An 11,014-nucleotide genomic window follows, 5' to 3' on the forward strand; every position below is an offset into this window, starting at 1 on the left:
TGGGCGATGTGTCGGGTTGTGTAATGGGGTGAGCTGGGCTGTGTGATGAGCTGTGCTGTGTTGGGTTGTGTAATGGGGTGAGCTGGGCTGTGTGATGGGGTGAGATGGGGTGAGCTGTGCTGTGTGCTGGGTTGTGTAATGGGGTGAGCTGGGCTGTGTGATGAGCTGTGCTGTGTTGGGGGTTGTGTGATGGGGTGAGCTGGGCTGTGTGATGGGTTGTGTGATGGGGTGAGCTGGGCTGTGTGATGGGTTGTGTGATGGGGTGAGCTGGGCTGTGTGCTTGGCTGTGTGCTGGGCTGTGTGATGGGGTGAGCTGTGATGTGCTGTGTTGGGCGATGTGTTGGGCTATGTGCGGTGTCGGGCTACTTGTTGGGCTATTTGTTGTGTTGTGACGGGCTGTGGGCGGGGCGGGAGCCCAGTGATGGCGGCGGAGGAAGAGACGCTGGAATCGTGGCTCAGTGAGTGCCCCCCACACCCCCACCCACACACACACACACACAGGGACAGACAGAGTGACACAGGCAGTGACACACAGAGCCCCGGGGAGGGGAGGGGAGGGGAGGGCAGCTCGCGGGGAGGGGCCGCGGCAGAGCAGCAGGTCCCGGGGTCAGAGCTGTAACACAGGCCGATGCCTGGGCCCGTGTGTCAGGGTGTGTGTCAGGGTGTGTGTCAGGGTGTGTGTGAGGGTGTGTGTGAGGGTGGGGATTGTGTGTCAGGGTGTGTGTGAGGGTGGGGACTGTGTGTCAGGGTGTGTGAGAGGGTGGGGACTGTGTGTCAGGGTGTGTGAGAGGGTGGGACTGTGTGTCAGGGTGTGTGAGAGGGTGGGGACTGTGTGTCGGTGTGCGAGAGGGTGGGAGTGTGTGTGAGGGTGGGGACTGTGTGTCAGGGTGTGTGAGAGGGTGGGGACTGTGTGTGAGGGTGGGGACTGTGTGTCAGGGTGTGTGAGAGGGTGGGGACTGTGTGTCAGGGTGGGGACTGTGTGTCAGGGTGTGTGAGAGGGTGGGGACTGTGTGTCGGTGTGTGAGAGGGTGGGACTGTGTGTCAGGGTGTGTGAGAGGGTGGGGATTGTGTGTGAGGGTGTGTGAGGGTGGGGACTGTGTGTCAGGGTGTGTGAGAGGGTGGGACTGTGTGTCAGGGTGTGTGAGAGGGTGGGGATGTGTGTCAGGGTGTGTGAGAGGGTGGGGACTGTGTGTCAGGGTGTGTGAGAGGGTGGGACTGTGTGTCAGGGTGTGTGAGAGGGTGGGGACTGTGTGTCAGGGTGTGTGAGAGGGTGGGGACTGTGTGTCAGGGTGTGTGAGAGGGTGGGGACTGTGTGTCAGGGTGTGTGAGAGGGTGGGGACTGTGTGTCAGGGTGTGTGAGAGGGTGGGGATTGTGTGTCAGGGTGTGTGTGAGGGTGGGGACTGTGTGTCGGTGTGTGAGAGGGTGGGGACTGTGTGTCGGTGTGTGAGAGGGTGGGGATTGTGTGTCGGTGTGTGAGAGGGTGGGGATTGTGTGTCAGGGTGTGTGTGAGGGTGGGGATTGTGTGTGTCAGGTGTGTGAGGGTGGGGATTGTGTGTCAGGGTGTGTGTGAGGGTGGGGATTGTGTGTCAGGGTGTGTGAGAGGGTGGGGATTGTGTGTCAGGGTGTGTGTGAGGGTGGGGATTGTGTGTGTCAGGGTGTGTGTCAGGGTGGGGAGTGTGTAAGTGTGTGTGTGGGGGGGGAGTGTGTGTAAGTGTGGGGGTGGGGGAGTATGTGTAAGTGTGTGTAAGTGGGGTGGGGGGAGTGTGTGTAAGTTTGGGGGTGGGGGAGTGTGTGTAAGTGTGGGGGGGAATGTGTGTCAGGCCCCCCTTGTCCTTGACTCAGTTCGTCGCTCACTCGGTTGTGCTCTCGCCCATGTGTGGGCAGAGAGAAAATGATCGTAAGATTAAATAACGATTAAACTTTAAACGCTCTGAGACGCTGCCCCCCTCCCCCCACCGTAACGGGCACTGCAAGTTGTATGGTTGCTGCTGTTGTAAAGTCACCCAAATGAATAATAATCCTTGCATTTGACACAGCGCCGTTGAGACGTCTCAAAGCATTTCACAGGATACACTGTAAAGTTGAGTGACTGTATATTTTGTGGGCGAAACGCGGCAGCCAAATATATGCAGCAGCGTCCCTCAAACAGTCGTGGATTGAGTGACCAAATTTATTTGAATTTATGCACACTCTGAGGTCCCCAAGCTTTGGCTCTTGTGAACCTGCGCCTAATACTTTCCGAATTAGGTAAGCAGGATGCTTTGTTTGGATACTCTGGATAGTTATTTGGGGAGGACAGGTTTGCAGGGCTATTGGGGGAGTGGGGTTGATTTGGATAGCTCTTTTCAAAGAGTCAGCACAGACACTCTGGGCCGAATGGCCTCCTTGTGTGCTGTAAAATTCTATGACTCTTAAGCATGGGTTTCCATATGTTTCCATATGTGTCAAGATACCCGGCTGGTAAAAAAAATAATTTAATTCAAAAAAAATATTTAATTTGGGGGTAAAACACGAGTGTTCATTCCCTTTGATATGGAGCCTTTCACATTATCGAAACATCTCAAAGCCCATCTCAGGACTCCCTCTAAGGAAAGTGACTACGTGTTTTGTGGGCAAATGCTGCAGTCCCCACAAACGGCTGTGAAGTGAATGACCGGGTGCACTGGGGCTGTGTGTGTGAGTGAGTACGTGGTGTGTGAGTGAATATCTGGTTTAAATCGAGTCCATCAGGAAGTGAGCAGTCACAAGACTTGCAGCACAGATGGTATCAGATGACCTGAAAGTAGCGTATAAAAGACTGTCAAAAAGTGCTGTTATTCATTGGTTACAGAGGGGAGGGCAAGGCATGGGGACGCAATCAGAACTGGCTGAAGGGATGGGTGGTTAGGGGCACTGGGCCAGGATGGTATCAGCATTGAGCTGGTACCTGAGGGGGTCTGTACTGTCTCTCTCTCCCTCTTCTATCTAACTCTCTCTATCTCCCGGTGGCTAATCCCTTGGGTGCTTTGATTCGAAGATAAAGCCACAGATCCCGTGAACGAGGAGGAGACATGGGAATTCATCGAGGGATTCTGTCAGCAGGTCAACAAGGAGCTGGAGGGGTAAGCAGAGAGCTCGGGGTGGGGGTGGGGAGGCTGTGTCGGGGGTGGTCTCCGTTGGGTGGGGTGGGAGCTGTGCCTGGGTGGGGGGGGGGAACTGTGCCAGAGAGCGGGGCTTGTGGGATGTTCCTCTCCAGGAACGCAACGTGGGAACAGCGAGGACATGAGGGGCTGGTGTGGGGGGGCGGGTTGCTGGGGGGGTCACGAGCTCAGAGATAATTCAACTCTTTATTCAGCCCACAGATCGCAACCCGGCTTCTGGGCCACAAAATCCAGTCACCGCAGGAGAGGGAGGCCATGCACGCCTTGACCGTACGTGTGTGTCTGTATGTGTGTCTATACCTGTGTGTGTGTGTGTGTGGGGAGGGTGGTATTTTGTGTGTATATGTGTGTCTGTGTTGGGAGGAGTTATGGCTGGCTTAGTGCTGGGGTTCACTGTCTCCCCTTCACACCCCTCAGGTGCTGGAGATGTGCATGAACAACTGCGGCAGAAGGTTCCAGAACGAAGCTGGGAAGTTCCGATTCCTGAATGACTTGATTAAAGTTTTATCACCGAAGGTAACGGTGTAGCTGTGCCGTGTGACCGTGCTGGGGTAGTGTGCTGGTGGGTGGGAGCCTCGTTTACAAACCATGGGAGGATGGACGAGATAATAATAATCCTTGTATTTGATACAGCGCCTTATCACGTCGTTGAGATGTCTCAAAATGTTTCACAGAGTATACTGTAAAGTGAATTGACTGTATATGGCAGCTTAATGGTTAGAGTCACTGGTCTCACAAGCGAGAGGACCCGGGCTTTGATTCCCGGGCTGGGTGAAACCTTAGGCAAGTTTCCTTACTCCACACACCTCAGTTTATCCAGCAGTAAGTAGGAACCTGTTTGTTAGTCGATTGGCGGATCGCTTTTCCGGGGGGAGCAATCCCTCCAAAATAACAATTATAAATTGGTCACTCAATCCACAACTGTTTGTGGGACACTCACTGCTGTGTGCAATTGGCTGCTGCGTTTCGCCCTCAAAATATACAGTCAATTCACTTTACAGTATATTCTGTGAAATGCGTTGAGACGTCTCAAAGATGTGATAAGGCGCACTATCAAATGGACGGATTATTATTATCACAGAATTTACTGTAAAGATCAGCAGTTGGGGGTGAGGGAGTGAATGGGACAGGGTTGGTGATTGCACTCTGGCACGCTGCCCGCATGAGAGGCATTATACCAATGCAAGTTGTTATTGCTGTTGCCTTTTCCTCTCAGTACCTGGGGACGTGGAGCTCTGAGAAAGTGAAGAGCAAAATAATTGAGGTGCTGTATAGCTGGACTGTGTGGCTGCCCGACGAGGTGAAGGTCAGAAATGCCTATCAGATGCTGAAGAAGCAAGGTTTGTGTCTGCCCAAACTCTCCCTGTTTGTCTCTCCCTCCATCCCTGCTCTCTCCCCATCGTGTCTGTGCTGGTGCTCACACCCCCACTGGAGCTCTCTACTCTAACCCCATTCCCTGCTCTCTCCCTTTTGTGTTTGTGCTGGTGTTCGCTCCCTCACTGGGTGGCTGTAGATTGTCATGTAAACCTGTGTCTTGTGGTTTCTCAGGGATCATTAAACAGGATCCGAAGTTACCAGATAATAAAACGCTGCCTCCACCTCCTCCCCGAGAGGAAAGCTCGCTCTTTGACGACGAGGAAAAATCGAAGGTGAGGAGACGTGTGTGTGTGTCTAACTGTCCAGTGCCTTGGGACGTCTTCCTGACATGAAAGGCGCTATACATATGTAATTTGTTGTGTGTGGCAACAGTGACGTGTTATTAACGTGTCATTGGTGTGTTAGCATTGAGCCTTTGGCATGTTGGCAGTGTGTGATTGGCATGTCAGTGGGGAGCCGGTGGCATGTTGTTGCCATGTCAGTGTACGTGTCCAGTGGCATGTTGTTGGCGTGTCAGTATGTGCGCCCGATGGCATGTTGTTGGCTTGTCAGTGTGTGTGGCCGATGGCGTGGGCATGAATGAGTGATGGAGGAGTCGTTCTCCACAGCTGCTGGCGAGGCTTCTGAAGAGCAGCCACCCCGAGGATCTGCAGGCAGCCAACCGGCTCATCAAGAACGTCATCAAAGAGGTGAGCAATCTCGCCAGGTGGGGGGTGTTTGGTGGTGTTGGGCAGGTGGGGTGAGGTAAGGGTTATGGTCTGGGGGTGATAGGGTTGGAGTGTGGGGGTGACGAACCGGGGTTAGGGTGTAGGGGTGACGGGTTGGGATTGGGGTTAGGGTGTGGGGGTGACAGGGTTGGGGTGAGTGGATTACGCTGCTGTGATGAGGCTGGGGTTAGGGTGAGGGGGGGGTGACAGGGTTAGGGGTTTGGGGTACAGGAAGTGACTCTCTGGTGGATTTGCAGGAACAGGAAAAGACGGAGAAAGTTACCAAGCGTGTTCATGCCATCGAGGAAGTGAACAACACCACTCGGCTGCTAAATGACATGCTGACACTGTACAGTGGCCACTCCCTGCCAGAGAGCGAGCACGAGGTCATGACGGTGAGAACCCCCAACCCCCAGGGTTATACCCACGTACCCCAGGGTTATACCCCATATACCAACAACAACAACTGGGATTTATATAGCGTCCTCCACGCCGGATGGCGTCCAAGAGTGCTTTACAGTAACGGATCCCGGGACCGAGGGGGAGGTGGGCAGTGTGCGGTGGGCTGTGGGCTGTGTGTGTCATTGCCTGACGTGCTGTGATTGACTGTAGGCTCTGTACCAGCGCTGTGAGAAGCTCAGGCCCACGCTATTCCGGTTTGCGAGCGACACGGGGGAGAACGACGACGCTCTGGGTGAGTGACGCCCCCCCCCCCAAACAAGACAATGTGTCTCCAGTACTTTATTATTGTATGTAATGGCGTTATTGCTGTGCGCGGAGCTGCGTGTGTGCACGCGGAGCTGTGCGTGCGCGCACGCGAAGCTGGGTATGTGTGTGTGCTAACACCATCTCTCCCTCACTGGCCACAGTGGAGATCCTCCAGGCCAACGATGCCCTGACGCTGGCCATCAACTCCTACAAGAAACTGGTGGTCGCTCACGAGAGGAACGGGCACAGAGAGAGCACAGCCACCAAAGGTAACTATCGTCCTTGCCCACTCTCACTTACTCAAAAACACTCCCTCGCTCACTTACCACACTCGTTCACTCATACACCCTTGCTCACTCATCCTCAGGCGCACGCTCACACTCGCTCTTCCACGCACATGTTCTAATGCTCTCTCTGTTTGGTGATGGTGTAGAGCAGTGGCTGAGTTGCCGGATGATGCGGAAGGAGTTGAATCTCTCTGTTTTCTTTCCCCGCATACAGAGCCCAGCTCGGGGCAGGCCGCCCTCTCCCAGCTCGAGGCCGAGTTTCTCACTGGGAAGTGGCCGTGTGGAGGGCCGGGGCCTGAGCGGGTGCCAGCGGGGGAGCTCCCCTCACTGCTGGACGAGGAACTCATGTTATTGGGTACGTCGCACTGCGGCCGGGGGGAGGACAACAACAACAAATTACATTTATACAGCACCTTTCACGTCGGAAGGACATCCCAGGGCGCTGGATGGGATCAAGAGAGGTGGTTGGGGGTGGGAGTGGCTGAAGGTGTGGTCAAAGAGGAAGTTCCTAATAAGATGCCAGGAGACAATAGTTTCTCTTGTGTTACAGGGCTGAACGAGCCGCCCCTGCCCATCCCAAGGCAGGCTCTGGGGGCTCCAGGCACTGAGAGGGACAGCGTTCAGGTGAGGAGCAGCGCTCTGTGTGTGTGCGCGTGTGTGCGCGCGTGTCTGTCTGCGTGCTTGGGTGTGTGCATGTGTTTATCTGTGTGTGTGGTCATTTTCAATCTACGACTGTTTGTGGGACATTGCTGTGTGCAATTGGCTGCCGCATTCGCCCACAAATATGCAGTCAATTCACTTTACAGTGTGTTCTGTGAAGCGCTTTGGGACGTCCTCCCGACATGAAAAGCACTATATCAAATGCAAGGATTATTATTATTATTGTGTGTGTGTGTGTGTGCGTGTATCTGTCTGTATGTGTGCGAGTGTCTGTGTGAGAGTGTGTGCGCGCATCGGGAGCATCTCTGTCCCCTGGCTGAGGAACGAGGAGGCTGCGGGCAGTGTGTATCCACCATGCTGATTGCTTTGTGTGTTACAGGACACACCACATGTGGCAGCCGTGCCCGCCTCCATGCCCGCGAGTTGCAGTCGGGGGCTGAACGCATTGGACGCTCTGGGACAGTCGCTGATGCAGGAATCCCTCGGCCCCCGAGCTCAACCTGTCCGGTGGTGAGAAACAGCAACAATCCTCGTGTGTCTGTGTGTGTCTCTCTTTCTCGCTCTCTCTCTCTGTCAATCTGTGTGTGTGTGTGTCTCTCTCACTGTCAGTCTGTGTGTGAATGTCTCTCTCTCTGTCAATCTGTGTGTGTGTCTCTCTCTCTCAGTCTGTGTGTGTGTCTCTCTGTCAGTCTGTGTGTGTGTGTCTCTCTGTCAGTCTGTGTGTCTCTCTCTGTCAGTCTGTGTGTGTGTGTGTCTCTCTGTCAGTTTGTGTGTCTGTATATTCTCTGTCAGTCTGTGTGTGTGTCTCTCTCTCTCTCTGTCAGTCTGTGTGCGTGTGAATGTCTCTCTCTGTCACTGTGTGTGTGTCTCTCTCTCTCAGTCTGTGTGTGTGTCTCTCTGTCAGTGTGTGTGTCTCTGTCAGTGTGTGTGTCTCTCTCTGTCAGTCTGTGTGTGTGTGTGTCTCTCTGTCAGTGTGTGTGTCTCTCTGTCAGTTTGTGTGTCTGTCTCTCTCTGTCAGTCTGTGTGTGTGTCTCTCTCTCTCTCTGTCAGTCTGTGTGCGTGTGTGTGTCTCTCTCTCTGTCAGTCTGTGTGTGTGTGTCTCTCTCTCTCTGTCAGTCTGTGTGTGTGTCTCTCTCTCTGTCAGTCTGTGTGTGTGTCTCTCTCTCTGTCAGTCTGTGTGCGTGTGTGTGTCTCTCTCTCTGTCAGTCTGTGTGTGTGTCTGTCTCTCTCTCAGAATTGTACATATTTAAAGCTGATTTTCTCTCTCTCTCAGGGAGGTCTCACAGCCGAAGCTGTCGCTACGAGTGCTGCAGTCTTTGGCTCAGGGGGCTGGAGCTGGGGTGGGGGTGGACAGTGTGCCTGGGGCAGGGCCCCCTCCCCCCATAGCGCTGACCCAAGGGTTTGGCTTCTCACCCACACACTCCCCGGGGAGCCCACCCCGGCCCGGCCCCACAGACACCTCCTTCCACAACCTGTTTGTGTCTTTGGAAACCATCAAACCCAGTGAGTCCTCAGTGTGAGTGTGCTCTGGGGTGTGAGTGTGCTCTCGGGTGTGAGTGTGTGTATGACACCCAATGTGCGAGTATGACACCCAGTGGGTGCTGTGTGGTGAGCCTGGCTGGCGAGGGCTGTGTGGTCAGCCTGGCTGGCTGGCGGATGCTGTGTGGTCAGCCTGGCTGGCAGGGGCTGTGTATAACGCTGTCTCTTTGGCAGGCAGTGTTGTGCCTGTCACCGTCTTTGACCAGCATGGTTTCCGGGTTCTGTTCCACTTTGCCGGCTCGGGTCCCCTCGGCCGTCCTGATGTCCTGGTGATCGTCATCTCGATGCTCAGCACCTCCCCCTTGCCCATCAGCAACATCCACTTCCAGGCCGCCGTACCCAAGGTGAGCTCCGAGCCCTCTCCCCCCCGCGCAGTGCTGCCTGGCTCGTATGGACCTCAGCGCCGGCCTCTGTGAGGGCACAGCCCCCAACCCATGGCCCCGGGAACACTCGCCCCCACACTCAGAAGCACCTTCACTCGGTTCAGTGCACATGGAGTCCTGTAGCTCAGTGGTTAGAGCGCTCGCCTCGCAAGCGAGTGGACCTGGGTTCGATTCCCGGGCAGGGCCAAACCTTAGGCAAGTTTCCTTATTTCACGCACATGTCTGTTTACCCAGCAGTAAATAGGAACCAGCTGTTAATTGGTCGATGCTGGATCGCTTTCCGTGGGTAATAATCCCTTCAAATTTTTTTTTTAATTTAGTCATTCGATCCACGACTATTTGAGGGACGCTGCTGTGCACAATTGGCCTCCGCGTTTCACCCACAAAATACACAGTCACTATACTTTACGATACATTCTGTGAAAAGACGTCTCGATGTGATAAGGCGCTATATTAAATGCAAGGATAATAGCAATTATTAATAATAATAAACGATCCAGGACCTACCCTGCGTGAGGGACGCTATATAAATGCATGTTGTTCGTGGTGGTATTGTTATTATTAGCACCCCCATCCTCACCCGGCTCCACTGGCTCCCCACACAGAGGATACAGTTCAAGATACTGATCCTCACCTACAAAGCCCTCCACGGCCTTGCTCCTCTCTACTTCTGTGACATCCTAACTCCCTACCAACCTGTCCCTCCCTCTGGTCAGTGTGCTCTGGCCACCTTCACCTCCCCTGTTTTGCCCGCCCACCATTGCTGGGCAGGCCTTCAGCCTCTCTGCCCTCACCCTCTGGAACTTCAGTCCACAGTTCCTCCGCCTCGCCCCCTCCATTGTCTCCTTCAAGACCCGTATCAATACCCACCTCTTCGACCGTGCCTTCGGTCACCCTCCTACCCCTAACCTCCGCGCCCTCCTGATCCTAACCACCAGCTCAGGTGCGGATCCCTGACTGTCCAGCGCTTTGGGATGTCATCCTGACATGAAAGGAGCTGGGTAAATGTTATTTGTTGTTGTTTCAGGTGATGAAAGTGAAACTACAGCCAGCCTCGGGGACACAGCTTCCTGCCTTCAACCCCGTACTGCCCCCGCCCATCATCTCCCAGGTCATGCTCCTCGCTAACCCCCCCAAGGTGAGACACAGCCAGAGGTGGGCATGGGCATGTGACACAGTGATAACCTGACGTAGGTACCCACAAGCTGAATTCCCCCTTCCTGGCCTATCCCCTGGCTCAGCGCTGCCCACTTCATGCCAGTCCCAGGCTCAGATGGCATCAGCAGCCCTGGGAGAAGAGTGAAATGTCTGTCCAGTGCCTTGGGACATCCTCCTGATGTGAACGATGCTGCGTAAATGTTTGCTGCTGTTCTGATCACTGTTCAGATACCACCCTCTCGGTTGGGCTCTGGTGCCCTGCTTCCCTCCCCTCCTCCAAAGGGAATGTGTGTTATCACAAGCTGTGTCCAGGGCACTGCCAGAGCCTACACAGTGGGTCAGACCCTTTAGTCCTGTTGTGACCACCTGCTGCCCGAGAGGTATACCTCAGAGAGCTTTGCACTCGGGCACTGTTTGGAATGTTGCAACGTCAGAATGTCTTCCTGGTTTCCTCTTGTCTGCTGACGTTTCTGATTGTTTTGTGTTTTTGCCTCTTTTCCCAGGAGAAGGTCCGCTTACGCTACAAGCTGATGTTCACGCTGGGCGAGCTGCCCGTCACCGAGGTGGGCGAGGTGGCAGACATTCCAGCAACTGCCTCCTGGGGCTCTCTCTGACCGGCCGGTACGGCATGGCACAGCTCCTGCCAGTGGGTACGGCACAGCCTCCACATGGCACAGGGGCTGCCTCAGCTCTCTCTTCTTGCGCGGTGGGCATTGCAGTACATTGTATGCGGGATTGAGAGGGGGACTGATTGGATGCTGGTCAGGGTTACAATGGATGGTAGGGAGGAAGTGGGTAGGTGGTATCTGACTTATCTTGTGGAAACCCGTAGCTCAGTAGTGCTTGCCTCATAAGTGAGAGGACCCAGGTTTGATTCCCAGGCGAGATGAAACCATAGGCAATTTTCTTTCCTCCACACGCCTTTGTTCACCTAACAGTAAGTGGGAACTCGGTAGTTAGTCGATTGGTGGATCGCTTTCCAGGGGTGGTAATCCCTCCAAAAAATAATAATTTGGTATAGGTATCAGTCAGCAGTACAAACCCCAGTGATCTG

General features: G+C 54.4%; 1 protein-coding gene and 1 non-coding gene across 2 annotated transcripts; both read left to right on the plus strand.

Annotated features, from left to right (window-relative positions):
• The first annotated feature begins 315 nt into the window (after nt 1-315).
• LOC103186627 (ADP-ribosylation factor-binding protein GGA1) lies at nt 316-10,857 on the plus strand. Its single transcript, XM_007905787.2, has 17 exons — nt 316-458; nt 3,018-3,102; nt 3,336-3,411; nt 3,559-3,657; nt 4,358-4,481; nt 4,690-4,790; nt 5,127-5,207; nt 5,483-5,620; nt 5,838-5,919; nt 6,095-6,202; nt 6,435-6,575; nt 6,771-6,844; nt 7,260-7,390; nt 8,154-8,383; nt 8,594-8,763; nt 9,830-9,940; nt 10,464-10,857. Exons 1-17 carry the CDS (start codon nt 422-424, stop codon nt 10,572-10,574), a joined length of 1,899 nt encoding a protein of 632 aa, XP_007903978.1. The 5' UTR covers nt 316-421; the 3' UTR covers nt 10,575-10,857.
• Nucleotides 8,916-8,989, plus strand: trnaa-cgc. Its single transcript has one exon. It is a non-coding gene; the product is annotated as a tRNA-Ala (tRNA).
• Nucleotides 10,858-11,014: the final 157 nt, after the last annotated feature.

This window comes from Callorhinchus milii, unplaced genomic scaffold (assembly GCF_018977255.1).
Source record: "Callorhinchus milii isolate IMCB2004 unplaced genomic scaffold, IMCB_Cmil_1.0 Scaffold16, whole genome shotgun sequence".
NCBI lineage: Eukaryota > Metazoa > Chordata > Chondrichthyes > Chimaeriformes > Callorhinchidae > Callorhinchus > Callorhinchus milii.

Excerpts from the sequence above, each read along its gene's own strand:
- LOC103186627 (XM_007905787.2), top strand. The coding sequence starts at position 422 with ATGGCGGCGGAGGAAGAGACGCTGGAATCGTGGCTCA. Across the intron at positions 5,208-5,482 it reads TCAAGAACGTCATCAAAGAG|GAACAGGAAAAGACGGAGAA; the intron begins GTGAGCAATCTC and ends GTGGATTTGCAG. Across the intron at positions 5,920-6,094 it reads GGAGAACGACGACGCTCTGG|TGGAGATCCTCCAGGCCAAC; the intron begins GTGAGTGACGCC and ends CACTGGCCACAG.